The sequence below is a fragment of the Chelonoidis abingdonii genome, chromosome 4, assembly GCF_003597395.2.
Source record: "Chelonoidis abingdonii isolate Lonesome George chromosome 4, CheloAbing_2.0, whole genome shotgun sequence".
NCBI classification, from domain to species: Eukaryota; Metazoa; Chordata; order Testudines; family Testudinidae; genus Chelonoidis; species Chelonoidis abingdonii.
In genome coordinates this window covers 20074082-20102014 of record NC_133772.1, presented here as the reverse complement: position 1 = coordinate 20102014, position 27933 = coordinate 20074082, and the positions used below count along the sequence as shown (strand labels likewise).

At 53.2% G+C, this 27933-nt stretch overlaps 1 protein-coding gene across 5 annotated transcripts; it reads right to left on the bottom strand.

Moving 5' to 3' along the window:
* Positions 1 to 39: 39 nt before the first annotated feature.
* LOC116829940 (inositol 1,4,5-triphosphate receptor associated 1-like) lies at positions 40 to 27308 on the bottom strand. Of its 5 annotated transcripts, none has more exons than XM_032789061.2 (17): positions 27154 to 27308; positions 19629 to 19814; positions 14189 to 14298; positions 12977 to 13037; positions 11976 to 12053; positions 11411 to 11486; positions 9264 to 9339; positions 7788 to 7815; positions 6145 to 6285; positions 5115 to 5246; positions 4114 to 4261; positions 3264 to 3313; positions 2577 to 2627; positions 2118 to 2200; positions 1860 to 1997; positions 1500 to 1613; positions 40 to 882 (listed from the first exon to the last, which is right to left on the bottom strand). In XM_032789061.2, the coding sequence occupies exons 4-17, from the start codon at positions 12980 to 12982 to the stop codon at positions 723 to 725; spliced, it is 1281 nt and encodes a 426-aa protein (XP_032644952.1). In that variant the 5' UTR covers positions 12983 to 13037; positions 14189 to 14298; positions 19629 to 19814; positions 27154 to 27308; the 3' UTR covers positions 40 to 722. The 5 variants fall into 5 exon arrangements, with proteins under 5 accessions (XP_032644952.1, XP_074922093.1, XP_032644950.1 ...); XM_075065992.1 differs by having other exon boundaries at positions 14216 to 14298; XM_032789059.2 differs by lacking the exon at positions 27154 to 27308 and adding an exon at positions 22526 to 22735.
* Between the last annotated feature and the right edge of the window lie 625 nt (positions 27309 to 27933).

Here is a 27933-nt window from a genome sequence, read left to right as displayed (position 1 = left end):
GCCCGAAGCATGCAGCTGATGTGCACAAACCTTACAGCTGCTTAGTTACAAGTATGGGACCCTTGTGCAAATCCACCTGAGCATTTTAATAGCAACCAAACAGTAGCTCCAAAGAGAACTAAAGGCAGCACAGTGGTTTGTTTAGAGGAGTCTATATGTTAAAGCATCTCCTTTGCAGCTGTCTCTCTTTTCCTTCTTCCTCCTCCCCACCCCACTTGAGAGGAAGCAAGAATCCCCCTCACCTGGAGTGTGTAAGTAAAAGTGGTACTTGGGCCCCTGGCTCTTTGCCCAGGGGGAGGTGCAATGGAGGAGGCAGTAGTGCCTGCAGCTATGCAAGAAGGACAAGGAGAGGAGGAAAGGAGTTGGTTGGAGGCACCCCCAGCCTCCCACCCCTCCACTATCACACATGCCCTTTCCCCATCCTAGTGCAAGGGATCCTTGCACCAGACCAAGATTAGGCTGACAAGGGACAATCTGGTACTGCTGAGCCCTGCTCGCATAGGTACAAGTTAGGGCAATGGCCCCATCACACCTCAGGGCACCAACAGCTCCTTTCACAGCCCTAAGCCTCCTGCAGCACCCTGGGGCTTCTAGGAGGGAGACTTTGTGTTTCCCCAAACATCTAAACCCCTTTTCCCCCTCCGGTTTTTATTATTTTATTTTTAAAAGTAAGCCCAGGATGATACATTGTGTCTCTCACAGTGAGTCCTCTTCCTCTTTCATTAGGAGTTGGGGGGTGGTGCTGGCTGCTGTTTCTGCAGTTCCAGAATCCGCATCAGAACCAGGCAGGTGAGGCCCAGGAAAAGCAGCCACAGGAAAAGCCAGTAGTGCTGGGGCAGAAAGACCCACGGCCAGGGGATCTCTTTCTCGGGTGCTGGGGTCCTGCCAGGAATGAAATTAGGACATCTATCATCCCAAGGTGCAGAGCAGATAGACAGACTTCCCACCCCCGGAACACCAAGCAGCCAGCCACAGGGTACAAAAGTGGGGGTTACTTCCAGTTGGTATTTAAATAGACCACACACCCGTCTTGCTACTCTTGTAGCAATAACACCTAAGCTTACAGAATATGAAAGATATTAGAGGAATTTCTTTTCTTCTGACCTGTACATGACCTGCTGTGAAGTCAGTTGTGCTGTTTCCCTTAGCAGTTGGTGAGCGTCTCACAGCACCAAGAGAACAAGATTTTAAGGAATATAACAAGGCAACTGTACAACGACCCAATTGTCAAAAGGATAGAGGGGCTAGGATAGGACCTGACACTGCTTTTAATTCTGTTTTTGAAACTGACTAGATTGCAGGCTGTCATCTGCATCCCTTTAATTTCTCCTTCTCTCTCTCTCTCTCTCTCTCTCAAATGTTTGAAATGCAAAGGGTCTCCTGAGGTCAGAGATGCACATGCAGGAGTTTCTCTGTATACAGTACATCATGGGGGAAGGGCTCTGGAGTCCAAGGGGAGGGGCTCGGCCCTATGTGGGTCTGAGATGGCATTAGCTCACCTCAGACTAAGCTGCTGCAGCTCCTCTGTCAGCCCGCTGCTGTCTGATGCCCCGTCAGGTTCCTCCTTCATGGGCTTGCTGGTGCTTCCCCTTCTCCACAGTTCCAGCTCGCTCCTGGGGAGGAAACATAGCAGGGATGTGTTACCACGAGTGTCCCTGCCCCTCCCCAAGCCTCAGAGGCCAGTGGTCCATCCAGTGCAGGATCCCCTCTCTGGCCTCCACTGACATCAGGTGGAAAACTTCAGAGGAAAACTGAAGCCCAGGGCACATTGAGGTGTGTGGCACAGCCCCATCAGGGCATGAGCTCCCTCCTGACCTCAGGAGGGATCTGGTCTGATGGAGCACTTGACACACCCTTACCCATCTGCATAGCAGCCTCTGTCCCCCTCACACTCAGTTCTGTCTGCCTGTGGATGGCTTCGGTGCAAGGAGCTGGAGGAGTCCGAGCGCAGGATGAAGTATCCATCAGTGGAGTCCTCCTGGAGGCAGGAGGTTTCCCTGGAGAGGAGAGGGGATCCAGTGACGCCCTGGACTGACCAGCCTCATACACTGGCAGAGAGTGGAGGGCTCTGGACTCCCCGCATGTCCCTACATCTATTGTTAATGATCACACGTTACCTTTCGGTGCTAGGACTGCTCTCCCACGCCACCTTGTCCGCCTCCCCCTCCGGTGCTCGCCCACTTTCGGGGCTGGAAAACAGCTGCAGACAAAACCCAAGGGACACCATGAGCAAACCAGAACAGGAGGGGAGCCCAGAGCTGTGCATGCACGAGGTGTTTAGGAGGGGCAGGTGGGAGTGGCCAGGCAGGAACACATGGCTGTGTGACATGCCAATAGAGCTGGTGTCTGTGTGTACGCATGGGAGTGTCAGGGAGGAGCACGTGGGCTACGTGACAGTACATGGCAGTGAGCCTGCGAGCTTGTCCAGTCTGAGCGTTCATGAACATGCATGCAGTGGGCTGATGGTACAGGACGTGTCTCTGGCATGTGATGTGACAGTGCCTGGAGGTACAAGCTGAGCAGGCGCGATCCCATGCACGGCTTTGCCCCAGCCAGCGTGCAGCGGGATTCCTTACCGTGAGCTGTTTGGGAATGACTGCAATGCTGACTCTCCGACGTGCCGAAGCCTGGGATGGAGGGAGGGGAAGCTCAGTTAGTGCTGAGTCCCCCCTGTTCTGCTCTAGGCAGCCAAATAGATCATGGGTGCTAACTCCCCCATAGGGCACAGCTCCCACTCAAAGGTCCTGCCACCCTCTCCTTAACTCCCCCCTGCTTGCCAGTGGGAGCGGCACTGCATTACGGGATGGGGGATGTCACCCGTACCATCCCTGATGCTGTGGGTGCAAGAGTCGGTCCAGGCCAACCCTCCTCTGGGCTCACTGTGGGGCCACTAATGGGCCTTGAATTTTCAGCTGCAAGGGCAAAGTGTGCCCTACCCCAAGAGAAGATCAAAGGCGAGGCAGAAGCCCATGACCATCCCCCACACCTATAACCTCAGGAAAGGCTTTGTAACTCCACCACTCTACCTCCCTACACTAACCCGTGGAGGCTGCCATCCAGCCTGGGCCTGGCCCAGTGCCTTTCACACACACACACACCCCCAACCTTGAGCTGCAGGGGATATCGCTATTATGTTCAAACTATTGCCAGAGAACCACCTCCTTCTAGCCAAGTCTCTGCCTTTCGCTCTGGATACTGGAGCTGGATAGCCCTGCCTGAGACAGGGCTATAGAGCCATGGGCTGGGACAGGGGCACTCGTTACCTGCTGGAACGTTCGCATCAGGGGCAGTTTCAGTCTCTGCTCACCGTCATCTGTGGAGACAAAGGGGGGTGGGGGGTGGCTCCAGAGGTGGCCTGATAGCTTCTTACACCTTGGGCAACTACCTCCAGTCTCCCACCCACATACCAACCACCCAGGCCTGCCCAGTGCCCTGCTCTTCTCCTGAGCTCTGTAGATTTGCTGCCTCCCCAGTGGCTTATGGGGGAATTTGCCCAGCAGAGAAGTTCAGTGCAGATGGACCAGGGACAGACATCGGGCTGTTGTCCCAAAGGTCCGTTTGGTTGGATGGTCGCAGCCCCAGTAACTCACAAGGCAGAAAGCTGCTCATCCAGGGAATCCGAGAGCCTCCCACACTAGGGCCTGGGGAGTAGAAGCGGAGGAGGAGACAGCGGATGCATTGCACCCCCTGCCTCTGGGCCACGAGGCCTGTAGCACTGACTCCACACGCTGCTGCATTCCCAGCTTTGCTACCTGCCTGCCTGCTGCGGCCAGGACTGGGGACTCGCAGGCACTCAGAGCTGGAGGTCAAAGTTAGGCCCCCCAATAGGGCCCTTCTGTGATTTAGGCATCTGGTCCTGTGACCGCTGCCAACAGCTGTCACCAGCGGCACGTGGATAGCAGGGACCAGGTGGACTCCTGGTGCCGGGGGGGGGGGCAAATGACTCTAGCATGTGCCTCCCTTGGCTGAAATGGACTCAGACCGTTGGAGACCAAGTGACCCACCCAAGGAATCAGTGGCAGCACCAGGAACAGAACCCAGGAGTCCGGATGCCCAGCCTTGCGCTTTAACCATTAGGCCATGCTCCCTCCCTAGCATCCATGCCCACTGCACCCCTGTTCTCAGCCAGCTGCCAGTTGCGGGAGTTCTGCTGGATCAGCCGCTTCATTTCCTCCAGCTCCGTGTGTTCCCGCAAGTGATGCCTCTTCAGGTTCTCCACGTGCTGCACCATCACCTCTGCCGCCCGGCTCATCCGTGCCTCCTGGAGCAGAGAGTGGGATCAGGCTGCCAGGCACAGCCAGTGCTACAAAGCCTGAGCCACTCCCCGGGGAGACTGGGGCAGCTGCCACCCCTTTTGGTTCTATTCAGGTTCTTAGACCATGCCCATCACCACGGCGTCAGAGCTCTGATAAGGGCACGGACTTTAATGGGAGCAGACCTGTTAGCCAACCAACAGAGCCCAAAGCAGTGCGTTCAAACAGCCCAAAGGCCTCCCAGGGGCTTCCTCCCCCTTGGCACTCCCCATCACCAGCTCCTTGAACATGAACATCCACCGCTGCATCATCATCTTGAGGACTCCCAAGTGCTTCCCATGGGCCAGCTGATGTTCAGATTAGCCCCTTCATGCTTCCCCAACAGCCAGGGGCAGAGGAAGGCAGGATTCCATTGCTCTGGCCAGCTGGATTCAGGCACAAGGAGGAGGATCTGGGACCCAGGAGTGAGCAGCAGGAAGACAAAGCGAGGTGGGAGCTGGGGCAGGAGCCAGGAGGATGCAAGGTAACAGGCCAGTTGGTACCTGGTTAGCATCTGCCCCCAGGCTGGCCAGTTTAGGAGAGGAGCTGTCACTAATGCCGGCTAGCCCAGGGGCGGATCTGCCGGCTAGCTAAGGAGGTGGGGGACCAGGGTCCGTGGAGCCAGTCCAAGAGCAGGTTCTGTAGAACTCAGCATGTGAGTGCTCTGGGTTGGCCTCATGGCACTGAATCTCCCTGCTCCCGGGGGTCAGTGCAGCATTGGTCCCCTGTACCATGCTCTCCATTGATGGGGCTTTCACTACTGGGCTGGGGGAGCTGCCTGGACACCCTCCCACCCTGGGCTCTTGGAGCTGCTGGACCCACCTGATGGACGGCCCCCAGCTTCTCTGCCGCGCTTGTCGCCCGCTCAACAGACCCTGCCAGCACCATCAGGCTTTGCTGCAACTGCCTGACCAGCTCCTTGTGCTTGGGGTCGACGCAGGACAGGCCCAGCCTCTGTGGGGGGGAACCAGCAGCAGCTCTGCATGATCTGCACAGGAACCAGGCCCCTTCCTCACTGGACTAGAATAGCGGCAGCCCAGGAGATGCCCCAGCCAGGCTAGGACACCATGTCCAGCCAGTTCCACACCAACAGCCCAGCTGTTGATCCAGTGCTGGTGGATGTGGCCAGAGGAGAGCCTCATGTCCCCTATCCATGGAACAGGACAGCCCGGGCAGCAGCAGGACCAGCTCCCGCCACTGAGCCAGATCACTGCTGAGGCCAGCGGGAGTCACCACAGCTGCAATGGAAGCTCAACAATTCACAGCAGCTGAGAACCTGCCCCGGCGGGACGCCCTCGGGTGGAAGCGTTCAAGCCTCTCTGCTGAAGTTGCCAATGTTGAAGGAAGGTGCTAGGATGTGGACAACTCGCTAGTAGGAACTGAGGTGGGATCCACAGGCTAAATCGCACACCGGCCGCCAAAGAGCTGCGCTTGGCATTGGGCGGGGTGGGATTCGAACCAAAAGCCTTGAAGCAAAAGGCTTGGGATCCCATTGCCAGTGGCATGAGCCAGCCAACTCCCCAGGCCAGAGATGACTTTCTCTGCCCTGGAACGCACCAGCGGTCACATCCAAAGCCGGGGAGATCCGGAGTGCAGGATGAGACAGTGACAGCCATGCAGGAGTCAGCACCTCTCCCAGTGAAAGAAACACCCGCCAGGGGGAGCCTTAAAACTACCAAGAGAATCTGTGTCATCAGCACCTGTGGGGCAACGAGTGACCTCGCCTGCTCCCCACTTGGGAGACTGGGCAACAGGGCTGGGATGATCAGAATCGAGCACCGGGCTGTCCATGGGGCACACGCAGCCAGGATCACCCTGCCCAGCAAGGTGCCCGGAACCCAGCCCCACTGACCTGCAGCACTGCCCGGCACTCCTCCAGCTCCTGCTGAATGTTCTCCTCTGCCACATCCCGCGCCCGCTCCTCCACCTGCACCCGCCGCCGCAGAGTGAACATGTCACAGCGGAAGGCCAGTGCTAAGTGCGTGAACGCTGCCTACAGAAGGGAGAACAGGGCAGGGGTCAGAGGTCATCTCTGATCCATGTCCATAAAGGACAGGGATATCATCTGTGACCAGGAGCGAGGCAGAGCTGGGCAGGTGATTCTGGGCATAGGGAAAGGAATAGGTTTGATTTGATTCCTTTGGTAGAGCCAAGGGAAGCTTCTTCTCCCATTTCACCCCAGCCCATTCCCGGGTGCGACCCTCAATCCCACCGACTCCTCCTGGACAGCTCCACCCCTCAGCGCTCACCCCTCCTGCTCTGCTCCAGCAGGCAACGGGAAGCACTGGGAGCAGTTTGTGCAGCCCGCTCTGTTCTACGTGTGCCCGACTGTAGTCTCACACTGGTGGGTTTACACTGGGGTAAAGGGAGAGGGGAATGGGGCCCTTTAACCAGCATATCAGTGCCACTAGGGCTGCTCACACAGCTGGGATCCTGGACCGTGTGCGCATTGCTGGAAGAGTGGTTTTCTAAGGTCTAACTGGGGGTGGGAGGGTCTTCTGCTGAGCTAGCAGCTGAACACTGGAAACCCTGCTGGAGGCTGGCAGCTCCTCCCCTGCAGAGAGCACAAGCCAGAGACACAGTAATCCTCATGAACCGGGACCTGAGCAGCTGCCAACTGGGAAGCAAAGCCCCAGACTGCCCTGGCACTCAGGAGATAGGGATCTTCCTCATCTACTGATTTAGTGGTGCCTTTTGCAAGGCTCAGAGCACTTGATAGCATTACCAAGTACTGTCGGTGTGCACAGAAGGATCACTTCATTTAGGAATGAAATGCAGCCAGCTCAGGGCTGGAACTCAGCAGTAGTTTAAATGCGTGCGTCAAGGCCACTGTTTGGAGGAGGGGAAGTGAAGCATTTCTGTCTGTGGTTGAACGGCTAGGGGAATTCAGGTAAGAACGAAAAGAGAAAGAATGAACTTGTGGGTTTGGGCCAGGACAGCGAGTCAGGAACTCTAGGTTCTGTTCCTGGCTCTGGGACCCTAGGCAGGTTGCTTCCCCTCTCGTGCCTCACTTTCCCCATCTGTAAAATATAGACCACCCAATCCTTGGTGTCTCTACTGAGATTGTGAATTGGCAAGCCTGCAAAAAAGGGGTTTCCTGGGTCAAGCGCAACTCCAACAGCCTTGAAATGGCCATAAAAACCAATTCTGGTCACTGCTGGATTTGACCTGTGACCTAGAGGTGAGCATTGCTAAACTTCAGCATCACTCTGGCCAGTGGCCTCCTATACCGGCCTGATGTCCCAAATGCTAGCACTGACCCAAGGGGGCTGTTCCAGGCTGTAACCCTATTTCAAGCAGCATGTGAGGACCCTGGTTTAACCCATTCACTGTCGCCATTGGCCTCATGAGATTGCACCACACAGTCTGGGTTGGAAGGGGAGATGCACGAGGCAGCCCAGGTGATGAAAGCCCCTACACGCGGCTAGAGGGGACCGTCCTCGGGTGCATCGGTCTCTCATTGCCACGGCTGATCGGCTAAAGGGCAGAGCTTACCTCCACGTCCTGCTCAGTTAAAGCCACTCTGCAAAGGAAGAGCACACATGGCCATCAGTGACGCAGGTGACTCAGCGATGCTTAACACCCAGCATTTACATCCTAACACCCAGTCAGCACCAATGGCCTGGCAGTGCCCAGCAGGTGGAGGGCAGTTCCCAAAAGTGCCCTTTTCCTCTGGGGCATGGTTTGCCAATGAGCCCTGTGCACCCTGTGTCCCCAGAGAGTCTAGCGCAGCCCAGGAGTGAGTAGAACCAGGCGTACTCAGGGGAGCTGGGCGTGGTTCAGGATACAAAGGTCAGGAGCTGGCTTGACAGAAGTCCTGCATTTACACACACAGCAGGCGCCAGTCAGAAAAGCTTCCCCAGGCCCACCAGTGGGGGGCCAGACTTGCCCTGGAGGGACCCCCTTCTAGGGCTGAGGGAGGAGTCTTTCCTTGGCCTCTCTGCTGAGTGTCAGGGCAGGAGCAGAGCTGGCTGGGACATTTGCACCTCGGTGTCATACCACGGAGATGCATCAGTGGTGTGTCCTCGGAAAGGTTTTTGGGGACTGGGAAAGAGGAACAGAGAGTGGTTGACATTATAGCTGTGCAGTTAGGACCCCAGCCTACAAGCAGGGCTGGTTCCAGGGTTTTTGCTGCCCCAAGCAGAAAAAAAAGCCGCGATCACAATGTGTGGGAGCTCTACCGCCGCCACTTCAGTCTTCGGCGGCAATTCGGCGGCTGGTCCTTCGCTCCGAGAGGGACCTGGTGCCGAATTGCCGCCGAAGAGCCCAACATGTCACCCCTTCCCTGTGGCCACCCAAGCACCTGCTTGCTGGGCTGGTGCCTAGAGCCGGCCCTGCCTTCAAAATCATGTTCACATGCCAGCTCTGCCTGATTTGGAGTCATCTGGGAAGAACTCAATCAGGCACAGCAGACACCTGAACCTGGGTTCACCCCATCCCTGGTCAGGGCCGTATCCAACAGGCTATAAAGTGACTGATGCGGACACACCTCACCCATGGCACAATCCTGTCTCCACAAGAGGGCTCCAAAGGTTTGGGTTTCATTCCAACTAGAACCAGTTGAAAACCCTCTGAAGTGGCCATGAAATAGACCAGCCAACCACCTCCTGCAATTCATGCCAATCATGGCAACCTGTCTCCTGGGAACATCTCGCCCCAGGGCCAAACTGCCCTGAAATGGGGACTGCTCAGTCATAGCCAGCCCAGGGCCTGATTCTGCCTCCTGCGGGATATGAACAACTCCCATCTGCTGCAGGAGGAGAAGGGGGACCCTGCACTGGATTTGAACCAGCAACCCAAAGGTGAAAGGATGTGTACCCCATAGCCACTTTGGCTATTCTTACGGCCACCTGTGCAAGACTCACCCAGCCACCAGCTCACTGTCACTTCACCTACAGCTTGAAACCTTCCAGTGTCCTGGGCACACAGCAGAATTTAGCCTCATAGGAGGAGGAAGGGCAGGAGTCCTACCTGTGCAGGCCCAGCCGCTCCAGCACCGAGAGCTCAGGCAGAGAGTTCAGCAACAGGTCCTCAGGAGGGTCAGGATCTGGGAAGGAAAAGGGCCATAGTTAACCCAGAGAGCATGACAGGAGGAGCTGGAGGGAGGAGAAACAGTAACTCCCTGGCGGTCTCTACGGGGCCAGGTCACTCAGTGTCTGCACGCTGCAATCAGGGGACGTGACCAGAGCTTGGGTGCCGGAGTAGTGAGACCGCAGCAGCCAGGGCTTCAGCGCAGGATGTACCAGCCTACCCTGGATGCTGGGTAATTCCAGGGGCAGCCAGCCTGCATCGAAGCTCTATCACAGCCTCACTGCTACTGGTATTCACGCCGGCTGGAGTAGTGCTTGCTCTAGCATATCTGCACAGGCTGCACTTATTTCCCCACCCCCCATTGCAGCGTGGACAGACCCTAAGGACCACAGTAGCTTGGACACTGGCCTGGGACTCAGGAGACCCAGGTTCAGTTCCCTGCTCTACCACCAACTCCCCATCTGGCCCTGGATTTGTCGTTTAGCCTCTTGGTGCGTCAGTTCCCCCATCTGTACCATGGGGATAACATGCCCCACCACGGGGATAAAGACAGAGGTGCTCTGATGCTGTGGCAACGATGGGACAAAAGCCCTGCCTCAGTGGGGATGCTATGGTAACGGAGGCCGCAGAAGTATCCTAGACTGCAAAGCAGCCCCAGGTAGCAAATTACCCAGCAGCGGATGGAGAAGGGCCCATCCGTTTGCATCACTGGGACAGATCCCACCCTTCCTTGTTGAGGGTCACGCTGGGCTTCCACCCCTCAATGGCCTGGCCACTGGCTAACAGCTGGTGAGATGTCACAGCCAAGAGCTCCGAGGACCATGGTGCACACTGGCTCCCACACAAGGGCGGGGCCCAAGCCCAGGAAGCCCCGTTCAGACAAGCAATACCCCCTCCAAAGCTTGTTGAGGCTCCTCTCCTCTGACTCTCTTCCATAGCCCATACCCCTTCTTCTCAAGGCAACAGGATCCTCCAGCCAACCGATCCCACCTCCCTCCCTCCCTCTGGGTCCAGGGGGCTTTCTGGACCTGGGGGATGGCCCCATGGTTGGGGAGGGAGAAGGGGTGCTGGTAGTTGGGGGCATGGCCCATCCTCCTCACTGAAATGATCCCTAAGTGTGAGACTCCTTTCCCAAGCTTTATCTGAACTCTTGAGTTCCCCCTGTGTGACCCCTCTGACATCTGATCTCTTCTTACCCAAAGATTATCCCACCCAACAACCGGTGCTAATCCTAATCCAGTTAGAATCATGCTATATCAGGCGCTGTGTGCAGAGGCCTCGCTCTGGACCAGGGAGCGGAGAGCCTTTAATGACGCAGCCTCGGGTCCCATCACGCTTGGAAACAACGCAGGAGATGATTTTCCTTCACGTACGTATGTACGCAGGACCCAGAGGGGATGCAGGGAGAAAGCAACAAAGGCCTGGCAGGACTGACCTCCCAAGGAAGGAATTCAAGAATCCAGGCAGGTAGCTTGGTCAAAAGCCCCATGAATGCCAGGGTGGGGCCAAAACGGTGTGGTTTGGGGCACCTTGGAAACTCAACCCACTCTTCCAGCTCGAAGGGGTTCAATCCATGCCCCAAGAGACACCTTTAAACACCCGCATCTGCTCCAAGCACAGAAAACTGGGTGGGCAAAGGGGAGAGTTATTGGGAAGAGGGTGGTCCTTCACTGGGTGGGAGCTGTGGATTAATCCACCCCCTGCCTTAAAGAGGTGGGGTGTCGGACAGAGGGGAGAGGGTCCAGACCAGGTTCCACACTGGCTAGGAAGGAATGTAACGAAGTTCAGACCCTTCACGCCACAGCCCAGTGCAGCAGACGTTCCCAGTAGCCTGCAGCGCATGGGCACCTGCCCCATTGGCACCCCAAGCTCTGCAGGGCACGGAAAGGAATCGGACCCAGTGGCCCAGGAAAGGGGGAGGGGAACAGAGAGAGAAAGGAAAGAGAAAAGAGTGAAGAGGGGAAGGAGGGGAGAGATCAGAAGACAGGGAAAAAGGATCAAGGAGGGAGACAAAAGGACAGAAAGTAGACAGGGCTCTGCGAGGGGAGGGGAATGGCAGCAGCAAAGACTGAGACTCACTCACCAACCTTCATCACTCTCGCCACTGTCCCCAAACTGCACACTCAGCTCCCTTCTTCTAGAACCAGCCACCTGGCCTCGCTCCTGGGGAACGGGAAAACACCCATTAACACCATGGGCCGAGGAGTAACCTGGCCTCCTGCCCCACACCCGCAGGGGAAGCTGTAAGTAAGCAAGCTGGGGCAGCGAGGCCACGTCTCAGGAGGCCACATGAGGGACACACAGCTGAGGAGGCTGCCAGCTACTCCCAGGAGGCGGCGCTGGAGGGGCATGGCAGATGCATGGTCTCAGAGTGGAGTAGTCCAGAGGTGGCGCTGGAGGGAGCAGGGCAGCAGAGCTCCTGGTTATTCCAGCACCATGCTCTGCCAAAAGGACAGCAGAGAAATGGGCAGGGCTACTAGCGAGCAGAGCATTTGCACCTTTCCACATAAGGGAGGAATCCCATTATGCATCTGTTTTAGCAGGGAGCAGGATTTGGCCTTAAATTCAAAGGAGGCAGGCAAGCATACATTGGGTAGGTAAGTGAAATTCCTTCCAAGGGGGGGATTCATACCGCACCACTACCCCTCTCACCTCATCCGTATGCTCTGTGCTCTGCCTTCTCGCAGCTGAAAACCTTCCAGAGCCTTCCTGGGAATGGCTCATTTGTTCCTAGAGAGAAGGCAGAAGCCAGGCCCATGAGAACATGAAGGAGTTCACCTCTATCCCGGGGTGGAGCAGAGAAACACGTGCGGCACATTTCCTACTAAACCCAACCCCAGAAACCAGCAAGGCAATGAAGAGCCCTCAGTAAAACACAGGCTTCACGTTGCCGGGGGAGAGCGATCCCTGAACAGAAATAAACACTCCTGTGCTTTGGGATCCTTTGAGGTGAAGGTGGCTGGAGAAATCCAGAGTTGGTGTATTATTCAAATGTATTGATTGGTGTTATGAGACAGAGCAAGCGATGGGAGTTAACCCAGCTCATCATGCTGGCTGGGTGGCACTCACCTCAAGTTGCACCAGGTCTCCAACCTGACCATGGCAGGAGACTAAACTCCTCACCCTCCTCCCAAATTCAGGTCCAACTCGGAGAGAAATGTCACTATACAAGCTAACTGGTTTTTAACTATTCAGATGCCATTGGAATAAACAAAATCTCTGGTGAACAAGCCAAGTATACTGCCCCCTGCTGGCGAGAGCAGAGATGCCCATTGTTGGCAAGGCAAAGTTGATGTACCACAGTGCCCCCTACTGGGGAGGAGAGCTGTGAACTACTACTAACGGGCAGAGTCACTGAAAACAGCTGATGGGGCCAATGGGAACGGCTTAGGGCGCTTCTGGGGAGCACAGAGAGGCCCAAACGTCCTTCTGGGTTAAACACCAAGACCAAAGAGTAGGGCAAAACCAAGAGTAGGGCAGGTCACTGGATCTGCACCGATCAGCCTCCTACTGAGCCTGGGGGCACCCAGAATGCGGGAGCAGCTCATGCTTGGCAGAACCAGCGGGGTATGGCAGGAGTTGCCCTAGAAAAGTGTAACAGCTCTCTGCTTCTCCCCAGCACAGGCTGCAAACCCCTGCTGCCAACCTGTTACCTGCATGTGAAGGTTGCGCAAGTCTGGCCAGCTCTGCCGCTGCTGCCTCAGTTGCTCTTTGCTGAAAGGAATGGGGTGTCCAGGTTAACGAGCAAGACACTCCACCAGCAGCAATAAGCCCTTAAGGCTCAGTGATGGATTCTCCCCACCGCTGCCCTTCCATGGGCCCAACTCACAGCACAGACCTATGCCCGGAGCCAGGCAGAAGCACCCCCATCGTGAACTTATTTCTGCAGCACTATGCCATGGGGGTGGTGGTGGGGAGAGACAGTCCTAGATCCTCCACCTCTCACAAGCCTGAGGCCAACCCCTCTCCAGCCCACTCCGCTGACACCATTCGCCTGGCATGTGCTTTGCAGTCCTTACCCTTTCGATGTCACCCTTTCACACCCGCTGCAGCAGGTGCCGTGGACTCCTTGCTTATGACCCCACTGAGCTGGGCACAGAGACGCTCTCCAAAGCCATTTCCAAAAAGGAATGAGTCACGGGCCCGGGGCGACGTTCGCATTCATCACTTTTCACCCAGCTGCCAAAGGGACCTAGCATCCCCTGGCTACTTAAGCGCCAGTGCCCTTCCAGGAGGCATGAAAACAACCCAGCTGATGATAGAGCAAGAGCGCCATCTAATGGGAAAGCTGCCACACTGCCGGTTATCTCCTCCCAGGTATGTTCTTGCTTCCTAGACAGAGGCCTCACTGCCCTGGGGCAAGGAGGCAAAGAGCCCAAAGGAGTTGATAAACTGTGCAGACTGATGTTCAAACACACAGGAGAGAGTTTCTCTCTCTCTCTCTCTCTCACACAGGTACTGCTCAGCATACCTGCCTTTCCAAGGCTGCCAAGCTGGTATAATAGACAATCTCTAGGCCCCGGAGGGAAGTCATACACATACCACGCTGCCCTGCCTTACCCACCCATCCCTCGTCACCAGTGAGAGAAGGACAAAGGTACTGAAAGGCATTTGCTCAAAGGAGGCTCTCGCATGGGCACGTTCAGACCCCAGTGCGGGGTCTTATCTAGCCACTGGTCCGAGAACTGGCCATGGCAGAGGGTGATGCCTAGCAAGGACAGCCAGGATCTCCTGGGTTTTATTCCTGGCTCAGGGAAGAAGTGGGTGACCCCACCCTGAGTGTACCCCCTCTCCCAGGTTTTCCCACTTTGAGGCTAGGTCCTGGGGCTACAGGCTACAGCACCCTGCATATCAACCACGCATACCTAGCTGGTCCAAATGGATTCAAGCACCTGCAGTTCTTCTCTTCAGGAGTCTGGGATCAGCGGAGAGCAGAGCAACCAGGCAGCCTCCTCAAACCCACATATTGCTTATCCTAGCAGTAGAAACAAAGCAGTTAGAGGATTTTAGAACAACAGGCTAATGCAGGTCTGGCTTAGCCAACGGCTTACTGTCCCCAGTGGCAACTGAGGCAGGCCTGACATCTTCAGAAACCCGCAGCAGGTGCCTGTGGCTCAGTTTGGTTCCACAACTTCCCACACACACACACACACACACACCACTCTTGAGAGCGCACGCCTCTTTTAAGCCCTGCTATAGTGTCATTCCCCACCCTACTATTCCTGGGCTTTGACACTTCTGGACACACACACACACACACACACACACACACAGAGCAGAAGATCAAGCCTGAGTCCCCAGAGCCAGTGGCTTTGCCCTTGTCCCTTTAAAAATCCTCAGCCATTTGCTGAGGGGTGGCTTTTTCCTGCCTGCTTGTTTTTCCAGACAGACCCCTATAAATGGAACCAACCTATTCAGACGGCAACCTCCCAATAACTTGGTCAACAGAGCAGCTCCATGTCCATCTGGAGGCAGGGGAGTGAATCATTTAAGTACAGGTCTGCAAAGCAAGGCTCCTGGGTTGCATCCCACCAACTAGTGGATGACCTGGGGCAAGCCACAGTCCTCTCTGTGCCTCAGTTTCCCCCTTTACAAAGGGGACTCTTGAGATCTATGGACAAATGGCTCCTACACAAGAGCTACATCTCTGCTGTATGCAGAAGGGAAAATGCCTCTCAAATGTGATATTTTTAAAGCAGTGTCTCACCCAGCAATGACTCCCCGCTTCTCTGCTTAGCATGGAGGCATCAGTGGGGAAGGAGGCAGTGAGGGATGTTTGGATTCAGGATGCTGTTGCTTTGCTGTTTGGCTTCACACTGGTACTCAGGGAGGAATTCATTACCGACACGGCCGGGAAAGAGACGAGGGAGATTTCTGCGCCGCTCTGATGCCAGAATTTCCCTCAGTGGCCCCATTCTCACCATCCTGCTGTTTAATTCCCCTGCTGAAATCACCAGCCAGCCGCCTGCCTCAGAGACTCTACCCAAAAAAGGCCCCAGAGACCCCACCAACCATGGATAATTTGGGCTCCTTTAAATTGTGGCCTTCTTCAGCTGCTCACCCTCTGTGTGCCTCAGTTTCCCCTGGGGTGGGGTAATGATACTTCTCTTACAGAAAGGTTGAGAGGATTAATGGCTTTGATTCATCTGATAGAAGGCACTTGTATGTGTCCCAGCTACCTACTGTCCCGCCTACTTTATGGCTCCAGCTTAATCATAAAGCTTTAATTATTGGAGGATTTTTTTTTTTTCAAAATCAGCAGATCTGGTGCTGACAGAAAGGTGGCAGACTGACAGCCCTGCTTCCTCTGTCCACAACATGGACAGCCTGGCCTGTGACCAGGCAAGCTCCTAATGCACCTCTGCCCTGTGCCTTAATCAGGGCTAGGAGAGACCCTCTCCCTTAAGACGGGAAGGGAGCTCAGTCTCTGGGACACCCTCCACCCCGTCAGCTGAGACTGCCAACAAGGGAAGGAATCAGGGCCCCTGTGGTGGTGGGTATGGCAGCATGAACCCGTCTACTGGGAGCTGAGACCCACCTGACTCATTACACCGAGCCCCCATCACACAGGAACAACTTTCTCTGCGCTAACCTGGGCTGGATTCATACTGCCACTGCAGAGGGAACAGGCGCTGCATCCCCTTGCCAGCCATTCTCAAGGATCCAGCTCCAAAAGGAACAGTGCCTACAGCAGCATCTGAGCCCAGCACGTGTGTTTTCCAAGCAGCCACTACAGCTGGTGACTTTGCACCCTCCCTTTTGCCTTGGCAAAGGGGAAAGTGAAGCCGTTTACCCCCAAGTGGGTCTCACTGACAGACGCATTTCCTGGCACTGGAAGAAAAAAAAAGGGTCACATTCTGCAGTGAGGTGGGAATGCAGCAGGGGCCCAGATACCCCAGGGATGGGCACAGGGTAGATACATTAGATAAGTATGTATGAAGAAGGGTGACTAGATATACTGATGAATGAATAGAGGGAATCCGTGGATGGTTGGCTAGACCAATGGCGAGAGAGAAAAAGTGTATATATGGAGGTAAATGAGTAGGTATGAACAGGTAGTAAGACTTGACGGTGAGGAAAGAGTTCAGCTGTGTTGTACAGAAGGGAGCCAAAGGTCTTCATGGTGTTTGATTAGTATTATCATCGTTAATAGCATTCCTTGCAGCTATGTCATCAGCCCACCAAAGCGGCTGAGGGTTTACATCAGCCCTCTGCTTTGTTAAAAGGTCACAGAGATAAATAAGCCAGTGTGATGGGCATAGAATTGTTAGGGAGAGGAACGTGGTACACCTGGAGGACTACAGTATCAAGGGGGAACACAGTCAAAGGGGGATAATTGGCCAAAACGATCATTAAAAATAGACTAAGAAAACACCTGGAAGAGCCTGATCTAGGATCTAACCAACAAGGCTCCTGCAAAGGAAAATCGTGTCTTGCTAAGCTGTTAGGGCTCTTTGGAGGTGTCTCTGACCTAGCAGATACAGGAGAGTGAGCTAATGTAGCTTACAAAGGATACATTTACATATGTGGTCCTGCTTTGGCACAGCAGGCTGGACTAGATGACATCTCGAGGCCCCTTCCAGCCATGTATTTCTAAGACTATGTCTACACTGCAATCGTGGGGTGTGGCTGCAGCTCACGTAGACCTTGTACCTGAGCTAGCGAGATTACAGAGCAGAGTGAGCCAGGGCAGCATGGGCATCAGTGTGGCTAGCCACCCTAGTAACGACCCACAGTTCTGGGAGGGTTTGGACAGCCCACCCTGAAGCCTGTCCTACTGCCAGTTCACTGTCCTGGCAGCGGAGATCACTAAATTAAAACCAGCTCAAGTACATCTATACCACAAGCCGCAGTCACCCTGGGACTGCAGTGTAGACACACCCTTAGGCTTTCAAGGGCTATTAGGGACATTTAGTCATGGGATCAGTGGGCAAATATTGGGGTGGAACAACCCCAGGACAAGAGACAGGGGGCCAAGAGTAGGATTAAAGTGGTTGATCTTTATCATGGTGAACGGCTATCCGCGGGGGCCTCAAGGCTCCACACTAGGCCCTGTGCTGTTTAATATGTCTATTCGTGATCTGGTAAGGGAGGTTGTGAAGGAATGGCCTCCTCCCAGGTGCCCCCTCAGGGCAGCCCTGAATGCAGTCCCTTGACTCAGTTTCCCCTCTTGGCTCCTCAAACACAAAAAAGAGGCTTTTACAAATCCAGCCACAACAGCCCTCCTTAGGGTCTTGTTTAATAACTTACAGCTCTAAATTAAGTAGAAAAATCTCCCCTCCAGCCATAAGCTGTGCATCATCCAAAACTCCCCTGTCGGGTTCTTTCTGCCTGAGCAGGCTATTCCCAGCAACTCCCCTGGTTTCAGGGTCTTCCCTGCAGGAGCCTCTCTCGCTTTGCAGTCTCCTCACAGCCTCCCAAGCTTCCCCCTCCCTCTCCAGCTTCCTGCTGCCCTTTACAGGGGAACCCCTCTCCTCTATACCCAGCTGGTTCTGAAATCTGATTAAACCCCACAGCTCATCCCAGGTGTGGCAGGCAGAGTTAACAGTACTGGGCTGGCCAGCTCCAGGCATCCAGCACTCATTCCTGAAAATCCCACAGGAAACCATTGCAGCAGTTTGCTCAAACAATATTGTGTTGATGCAAGAGCACCTGGGAGCTTTGGGGTTAATTTAATCCCAATGATTGGGTTTAAATCATGCACCCAATACCGCAGAGGAGATGTATGGGAATCACAGTTGTCAGCAGCCAGGACTTACGCAACAAGAGTCGGATAAAGGACTCTGCCACTTCAATATTAGAGAGGATTAAAGGAAGGAAGCATTGGCGCAGGAGGACATCCAGGGACTTGTAAGAAGATGCAGACCCCGTATTTATCAGATTACGGTTGATATTGTTTCCTTTGTAACTAGGTTATTGCTTTCATTATAGGGCTATGGCTCTTTATATGAAGCCACTTAACCATCTTTGGAAAGAACTTCGGGAACTATGGATGGAAGATACTAAAGTTTAATAATGAACGAATATGTGATACTTCTGTGCCTCAGTTTCTCCATCCATAAAATGGGGATAATGACCCTGACCTGCTTTGTAAAGTTTAATTTCCAGAGGAATAATGCTTGGCAAGTGCCAAGTATCATTATTCTCCACTAGGGCCCCACTTTAAACTTTATAAACACGAGTCGTCCTACTGATGTGAAACAGGACTCAAGTTAAGGCCCCAATCCTACAACTAGATCCACGGGGCAGGGGAGAAGGGCGCCTGGCGCAGAGCAGAATGGTTTGTGTGTATGATTGTTGTATATTCTGGAAAGATGTGATCTGTGAATATTGTGCATTGCTGAGCATTCTGCCACTGTTAGAATAGATAAGTGAGATTTCTGGTGTACGTTTTATAAGTGGGCTTGGAAGGATTAGATCTATCAGTAATTGTCAGTAACCATCAATTTCACCATACACACATAACCAGCTACAAAATATTTCTATGAAAAATCAAAGTTTACAGATAGGAAAAAATGATGCTTGAGAACTTGGAGTTTAAGGATATTGAACTTGTATATTTTGACATGTGATGTTGACAATTTGTTTTAACAGTTATAAAGCTTTCACTTATTGAATTGCAGCATCTACTGTCATTAAATAATTGCCTGATCCACTCAACCCCATAGTTTCCCACAATTGTGAAGGTTTAAAAAAACAACAAAAAAAACCAACAGAAAAATGTTTTAAAATAGACCTTATCAATTGAAATTATATAAAAAATTGAACTCCGCCAAGCCTCATTATAAGGTATAGCTTGGGCATGTGATTTAAGGAAATTTGTTTCATGCTGGTTTAAAGAGTGAAAAAGGAAATAAAAAAGCCCATGTAAATCTAACAGTCAATGCAGAACAACGTAATGGTATGTTACACCATGACCTGCATACAAGTCATATACCCATATGCAAAGCTGGTACAATAGAGTATGATCAGAAATGTGCCAATTGCCTATTTTTACTATTTGCATTGTGGTAGCACCTATGAGCCCCAGTCATGGCCCAGGATCTTACGGTGCAAGGTGCTGTACAGACACAGAACAGATAGATGGTCCTGCCCGAAAGAGCTTACAACCTAATAAATAACACCCAGCTCCAATCTAGTGCTTTTCATTAGTAGATCTCAAAGTGCTTTACGAAGATCAGTATCATTATCCACATTTTACAGATGGGGAAACTGAGGCAGAGAGTAATACGTCTGTAAGACCTAAATCCCTCCTCCAGATATCTATCAGTTCAGTGACTACCAAATACCTCCCTGGGTACTTACCTGCGTGAGCCTGCTGGAAGGATCAATACGTAGATTTTGTGGGGTGATCCTACCTTGATCTCTGAACTTCAGACTGCCGGGGATCTGTCAGTGGAGTGAGGTGGGAAGCTGAAGACAAAGAAAGAGAAGGAGTGCTGCAGAGGGATGGCAGCACTCTTTGGAGCTCATGGGATATGCTGAGCGGCCCTACGGGTGAGAGAGACAGTCAGAGGGGCACCACCACCACGGACAGGCAGCAGAATTCTTCAGTTCAGAAGAAGTCAGCATTTGAAACAGAACAGGCAGGGAATGTGCTGATCTGGGGGTTCCTTTAGGAAGGGTTCCCCCTTGTCCCAGAGAGGCAGGGATTCTGGGTTTGTCATGCCGTTCCCTCACTGCAGAACCCCAGTGAGATCTCAGGGCCAGACCAAGAACTCAATTCAGCCCCAGTCAGCCTTGGCGTGGGCAACTAATAGAGGGGAGGGACAGGTCAGGAGTCACCTCCAAATGGTTCCTCCTGCTGGAGCTAGAGAACTACATCCATCAGCTGGAAGCAGTGGCGAGGTAAGGACTCATGCTCCCCAAATGGGGGTTACACAGGGCCCCTTTGAGCAGCCTCCACTACAACCCAGTCAAACACACAAGCACTCCCACCTCCGTCAAGGCTGATGGGGCTATGGACAAAGGCCTCATGCATCGTTTCAGGGGGGCATCCCATGAAACTGCGGGGCGATGCACTGTGATCTGTAGCATCCCCTGAATCTCTGTGGCCCTGGGAGCCTGTGACAGACACCCCATTTCACACCACACCTGGAACTCTGCCCTCCTTGTGCTAACCCAGACCCCATGCCCACCCTGGGCCTCTCCACAGCCCCCCTTTTGTAGTTTGCGCCCTACTGATCCTCTCTGGACCAGCTGGGGAGTGAGCAGATCTCTGTCCATGCTCATTACACCTGCTCCCTGTGGTCTCTGTTTCCAGGAAGACGTACAGGGCAGCCTGGGTGAGGATGCCAGCTCACCATCCCTTCCCAGCGCTGGAGAACAAGCACGTTCCTCTGAGCCCCCTTGCCCCTGTCCAGAGCTGCCTGTACCCTGACGTGTCCTGTCAGGGTCTCTTCTAAGGCCATCCCTGGCCCCGCCATTCCCCTGCCAGAGTGCTGGGACACCCAGGGCAGAGTCCTCCAGGGCTGCATGCCAAGGCTGGGCACAATGAGCCTCTCCACCCCCCCAACCGATAAACCCTGCAGGGGAGGGGGAACCAGCCTGAGACAGAGCTGGCACTCTGAAGGGACCCAAGCCCAGCCCTGCCCCTTGTTGCCAGCAGAGGCTGGAGAAGTCCTGAGCTTTGGGGTGCCCCTGTGAGCTGCCCTGCCAGAGACTCCCTGGAAGCCTGGAGCCGCAAGACAGGCCCTGGGTGTGCAGGACAGATAACCCCCTGCCTCCAAGTATCCCTCCACACAGAGCCCTGCCCCCAGCCTCTCCTCCTCACCTACCTTCAACAGGTCTTTGGGTCTGGGAGGAGAGACCCTCCCCTAGGACGCGGCTTTGGAGAAGCAGGCAGTGGAGAGGGTGGGCCCAGGGAGAGCTCCGCGCCGCAGCAGCGCTGTGCCCAGTGGGACATTCTTCTGCTGTCGGAGCATCTGTTTACGGCGGCTCCCTTCCCACAGCCTGGCTTTTTCTTAGTTATATACACAAAGCTCACCGCCACGCTGCCCCCTCCCCTGCCAAGCCCACAAGCCCAAGGCAGGAGGCAGGCAGGGTGCTGGGCAGGCTAATAGTCCCCTAGCCCCTTCCATCCACTGATCTCCAATCACTTGGCAGACTAATGAACTAAGCCTGACAATACTCCCTCTTCCCACCCCCGGGAGGGAGCCAACTGATCCATTTCTGACAACTGTGGAAACTGAGGCACATAATACATGACCCTGGACAAGTCACTTCCATTCTAAGTCAGTGGCAGAAACAGGGATCAAACCCAGCTTTGCTGCTAGCCCTTCGCTCCCACCACAAGGAATCAAACTCCTCTGAGTCTCAGGCGAGAGAAATACAATATTGTCACACACACACGCTCCCAAGTGGCCCCATTCCCCTGCACCACTGGGTCTCTCTTGGGGTATATGAGAGAGTCTCATGGACCTTGGCCTCATCTGATCACAGCTCGCTCCTCTCCACGACCAGGGTGAGACCCTCCCCTGCAGCTCCTGCCATGCAGCCTGTGACCTCCCTGTTTCCCTCTTTCGCCTCAGTGGTCCATCTGGTTTCAAAGCTCAGCTGAAAACTCCACCTTACACCCTTGCCTCTAATGTCTCTCATCCTGGCTAGTGTTCACTACAGGGGAGGGTGAGCTAGGGGATCAAGCGCTCGACTGGGACTCAGGAGACCTGGGCAAGTCCCTTTCCCTCTCTGGGCCTGTTTCCCCAGATGTAAAACTTACCAACAAATTTCTACTGGAGGCAAAGTCAGGGTACCGTTATGATAGGTGCAGTATAGTCAATGCCAGCCCCTGCCCCGAACTTACAATGTAAAATATACAATGGCCCAGCCTCACAGGTCTGACATGAATCTTCATTCACTGAGGCCCTTTCCAATCTTCCCACAGAAGACGCTGGAGCAGGCCAAGGTATCGTCCTTTTCCGTGGCCAAGCATTTGGTGCAATGCCATTCTGTGGCACTGTATCAAGATGAGGGGGCTCCAGGCAGCAGGCAGCTGGGGGGAGCTCAGGCAGGGTAATGTCAACTGGGCTCCTCCTCTACCTCCTTGGGCTCTCCTCCCACCACACCCAATAGACTCTCATGCTGTTCTGCTTGCTACCAAGAATGACAGCCCAGTGGCTCTGCCAGCGATTGTCTCTGGCCTTGGGCGAATCCCTTCATCTCTGCGCCCCATTTCCCCCGTCTGGCTAGCGAGACGCACCTACCTCCCAGGAGCCCCGAGGATGCATTCGTGCTTGGAGCGTGCTCTGAGGAGGTCAAGGATTAAGCATTCGTGAAGATGCTGTTTCTTGTCTTCTAGTCAGGCCAGGCTGCTCTAGGAAGCTGATCTCCCAGCAGGCGCGCTCTCCCTGGAATGTGCTTTCCCTGCTCCCAGCCGTTAAAGAAGCCCCTTGTTTATAAGCTGCGTTGCCGCCTTGTAAACACTGCGCGCTTGCAATGCTTTCGGCTCCTTCCAGCCGTTTGCCAGCAGAGCTCAAAGCCCTTCAAGAAAGAGCTACCCCTGGTACGTGGAAGGGGAGAGTGGGTAAAGCTCCACACCTGAGAAGGTGAGGCACTGCTGCCGGGTGGGGGGGGGAGGGGGGGAGACGTGGTACTGACCCAGCATGGAAGTGGTGAAGGAACCCCTCTGCTGTCTCCAGAAAACTTGACATTTGTCTCTTAACGATTTCATTAGCACAAGTCAAGATGTTTATACGGCAGCTATCTCCATAGTAACCCCATATCTTCCCCCAGCATTGCACCACCACTGCCCCCCAATGTGCAGGCCTAGCGCACCCTCCCACCCCGTTTTCCCCCATTCCCTACCACAACAGGCCCCCGATTTCCTTTCCCCCAGCACTGCATCACCCTCCCTGTGACCCCTGCTCTCTTGCCAGCAGCATAATGCAGCTGCCCCTACTGATCAAATCGCACTGCAGCCCATAAAGCAGCATGTTCCCTTAATAAGATTAAAGCTGCAGTCGGGTGATGGCCTTAGGAGTTTAAGATGAGCAGCTTCCCCCAGGCAGGAGACACACCCATGCAGTCTCAGAGCAGATACAGCCCTAGAGCACACAGTCATCCAAGCCTCCAGCCGAAGGGGAGTAGTGACTCTGCCTTTTCTGGGACTTGCTACTGAAATCCTAGGGTGGTAACACTCAACCCTCCTGGTGCTGCTGCAGGGGAAGGAACAGCCAAAGGCTCCCTGGATGAGCAGCCAAGAAGCACGCAGAAAGATCGCACTGTTTGGCGGTGTGTTCGCACAGCAGGCTCAGCCCCCTCTTCTGGCTCCTCTGGAAACGCTCACAAGTTCTGGCTGCACCTCCTGATCTAGACACACCCCAGCCACGGCCTTGCAATGTCGTGGGATCTTCTCAGCTGGCCAAGACATCCATCCAGCACTCCAGGAGGAGGAAGCTGGACTGGGGGTGCTCTGCAGCTGTGGGGCCTGTGTCTGCTCCCTTGTATCATGCCTCCAGGCTGAGGTCCTCTGGGTGGCGTCCGTCAAGTCCCTAGATGCCTTTGAGCAGCAGTGGGCACTGCCTGGGGTTCCCTGCTCAATGTCCCCTTCTGGTTCCCTGAGTTTTAAGTTTTGGACCTCACTCATTCCTGATTTCTCCTTCATTGTCCCCAGTACTCAACTGCAGCCTCAACTGGGCAGTTCCTCCCTCTTCAGCTGAGGGGTCGGGCCTTTCGTTCTGGACACGCCTAGACCCACCTGTCCCAGTCCTGCAAATAGTACCGTAGGCTTGGTGTGTTACTGCCAGACATCCGCACTCAGAACCCACACATGCACTGAACCCATGCTGGCGTGCTCGGCAGCGGGGTATGGGGCAGAGAGCTTGTTGAGCTGTGCCCACATCCCTACCTGACCATTTTGCAATGGGGAGGCAGCAACAGCACAGGTAGCTGGGCTCCCATTTACACAGTCCTCCAACACCTATTCCACAATTCCCTGTACCTGTATCTTCTACCTACTCACGTCCCACGTGCTCTCCATGCCCCAGAAGCTGCCTGAAATTTGGATCAGGCTTCCAAAACAACCTCGATGCTCAGACCTGTATTAATGTTTCACAACATCCCCAAAGTTTTGGGGTGAGGTGGTTACTGCTTAAACTCCACCTAGAAAAGTAGAACTGCCAAAACATGCTGAGTTCTCTTAGAGGCAGTAACCCCAGAAATGTTTAAGGCTCTACTCATAAAAAGACCTACTCTTATGCACTGGGAATAGGCCCACTGACTTATCTGCAAGATCATGGCCTTCAAAAGGCCTGTTAACCCTTCCAGGATTGGATTGTCTGTACGGCCCTAGCACACCTGGGCACTGCTCATTGTTGGGGGCCACATTAATAGTAGTAATTAGTCATAAAAACTTAGGATCAATAATAAGGGATCATCACAATTAGAACTTAGTAAACATTTTTTAGATGTTTGAGAGCTGAGCAGAGCTATATGAGAGCTAAGTATAAATACTGTGGGTGGACTGAGATCTTGCCTGGACATTTTGCAAGGCGTAACTGTCAAGTTTCACCCCCTTCTTTTCATACTCTAAAGCCTTTATTGAGAGCAAGATTTCTCCCCAGCCCCCCCCCCCCCCCCCGTTCTCTCTCTCTCTCTCTCTCATTTCTTTTGATTTTGGTGCCTTAGGGTCACACCAGCTCTGCACTAGTCCACTATACAGTTCAAAGAGCAAGCCAGCCCCAAGAAAGAAAATAAGCCCTTTTAATACAGCACTCCTTGGCCATCATCAAGCTTTTGGAGAAACTGGAGGCAAAGGCAGGAAACATCTGACAGATGTCAGATCATCCAGGGGTTAGGGCACTAGCGTAGGCACAGAATAGCAAACAGAGGAAGGGTCTGCAGTTCAGAGCTGAGTTGTATTAGACTAGTGGGTGAGAGAAAAGATGGCCTAGTGATTTGGAAGTCCCTGGTTCAAGTCCCTGCCTTACAATTAACTCCTGGCGACCTTCGGCAAGTCACTTCGCCTCTGCGTACCTCAGCTCCCACCATGTACAATGGAAATAGCCCAGCCTTCCCTCACAGGCATGTTTCAAGGACAAATACAACAAAGATACTCAGACATTAGAGTGAGAGGAACCAAGTACCTGAGTCAGAGTCCCAAGATCAGCAATAGGCAGAAGCCGAGTCACAGGTGCAGTTAATAAGCAATAAAATGGAGCAGCATCACTCTTGATAAATACTTTCACACCTGTGTAGTGAGTTCTACCTGTAGCTCTCAGCATTTTCCAGTTGGCTTCTATGCATGGGCATTAAACATCTGTCTTTAAAATTTAGTGCCTGATTGTTTGAAAGCTCTTTCCAAAGGTTGGTCAATATCATTATCCCCATTTTAAAATGGAGAAATGGCAGTACAGAGAGATCAAGTCAATTACTGAGAAGTCAGTAACAAGACTAGAGAACAGAACCCAGGAGTCCAGACCACCGGTCTGGCTCCCTCTCCACTGAATTCTGTCTTCTCTAATCCATTAACAACACAGTGAGATAGGTTAGACACAAAAGGTAAGATTTAGCCAAAAAAGGGTGTAGTACAATTTTATTTACATAAAAAACTTAAATATTCACTTTCTTAGAAGTTGCAACCAAGACAGTACATACTAGGGAAGGGCTTGTTTTCATGACCCAACATGGAGGAAGAGCAACAAGTAAATAGATAATCTTAAAGAATTAGACAGAAATAGGAGGTCAGCTAAGGGTAACAACAATGACAGATACACCAGCATGGCGAGATTAAACTGAAGGGTCAGGCTTTTCAAAGATAGAAAAGAGGGGACATGACCAAAATATATAAAATAGATGGTTTGGGGAAAGTAAATAGGACACCCTCCTATAGACTGTGGCTTTTTCTTCAATGTATAGTGCTGTGGAACCTGTGGAACTCATTGCTACCGGCAACCACTTTGGGCCCATCAGAAATTTGCATGGATAACTGCCACAAACACAAGATAAGATACCCACTGAAGTGGTTCAGAGCTTCTCTCCTCCAGCCTCCCTTCCATACTCCCTCCCCCACCCACTCCACAGTGGCACTGCTGCCTCCAGCTGTTGCTTCCACAGGGCTCAGAGCAGCAAAGGGACCTGGCACGAGAGCCTGCTACCCCACACACCCCAATACCACAGAGGTGCAGACACACTCTCATATTGGAGGACAAGAGGCTAAACATCCACATACTTTAACCTATTGATTCCTGAGCAAACCTATCGGGGAGGGTTCTGTTCCACGCAGTCCATCCCCCAGAAACAGCACCTTTGCTATTAAGGTTGTTGGATCAGGCCTTATCCAAACTGTTTGCATAAGGGGCCCCTAGTTGTGAGCAAGAAGCCAAAAGGGGAGAGCCCAAATTAATGCACATCAGCTGCTGTTTTAATTGTATGCCTGTTAAAGCAGACCATGAACTCCCCAGTACTATGCTCCATCCATGAGCTGAGTTGCTAGCCCTGTCCTGCTGGAAGGGTCAAATGTTATTTTTTCCATCACCTAGAAGATGCATCAGACACAAAGACACAAACCCTGCCCCCAAGCTTACAACCTAGTAATCAGTGTGGCATGGGCATGAAAGGGGGCATTTGCTCTAGCTGCCTCTGAGGATTTACAGAGCCCAGCATTGAAATTAACAAGAGATGTTCCTGCTTGATCAGTACCAGCCCTGCTGGCTGATTGAGACCTTATAGACCAAGCCTCTGTACTCTGTTCTCGCAATGCCTTTGGTCTGGTAATAAAGATTTCCCTTTAAACCTAAACATAATGTAGCCTGCACAGAATGAAAGCATTAAAGCACCCCATGCAGAGACACATTCCAGCTAAGCATCATTAACTGAGAGACAAAGTAATAACCTGATAGAAGATTTCCACAGGCTTCCTCAGACGCGAGCAGCAGCCACTTTTTCTGGATTCTGGGCTTACACGCCTTGTGCTCTGCTGTGAGATCTACCACCCCCTTAACTGATGAAGCCTACTACAGCCACATCTTCCCAGGCTCCCTTCAAAGCTTCCTTAACCTGCTTTCAAACAGGAACAACTGCGATGATGGGGGATTATCCAGTCGTTTGCTTGCAAAGCAAGCTGCTCAGATGATAGTGGCTGCTGATGCTGCAGGCCTGATTGGTTATGTCTGTGTATAGGGCAAGGCTCAGCAACAAGCAAGAAACAAGCCAATGCACCTTAGTGTGGCCCCAACTTCCCCAGCTGGCAACTATCTATTAGCCATCAGACCTTCAGCAACAGCACTCATAAAACAAGCTGCCAGGATGAGAGAGAATTTTAGGATTAAGAAGGCTCTTAGCAAAGCCATAGGAAATATACCCATTCTCTTTGCTCTTGCTTGGAATTTCAGGCCTGAACAAAATCTCATCTCAAAACTTCATCAAAACATCTAAGCTCCACCTGATTTCACACGACTGCTGATGCTACACAATTCTGACACAAAATCTGAACCTGAGTTACAGGAGCATAAAGCATACCTGAGTGACTACTTGCCACTGAAAAGCAGCCACTGCCAGGGTGGAATAGGGCAGCTGTTTTAACAGTTTGGAGCAGGAAGTGACCCATACTGTCTAAAATGAAGGGGGAATGGAGGTAGACAGAATGAACACTCAAATTCAAGCTTGGCTAGTA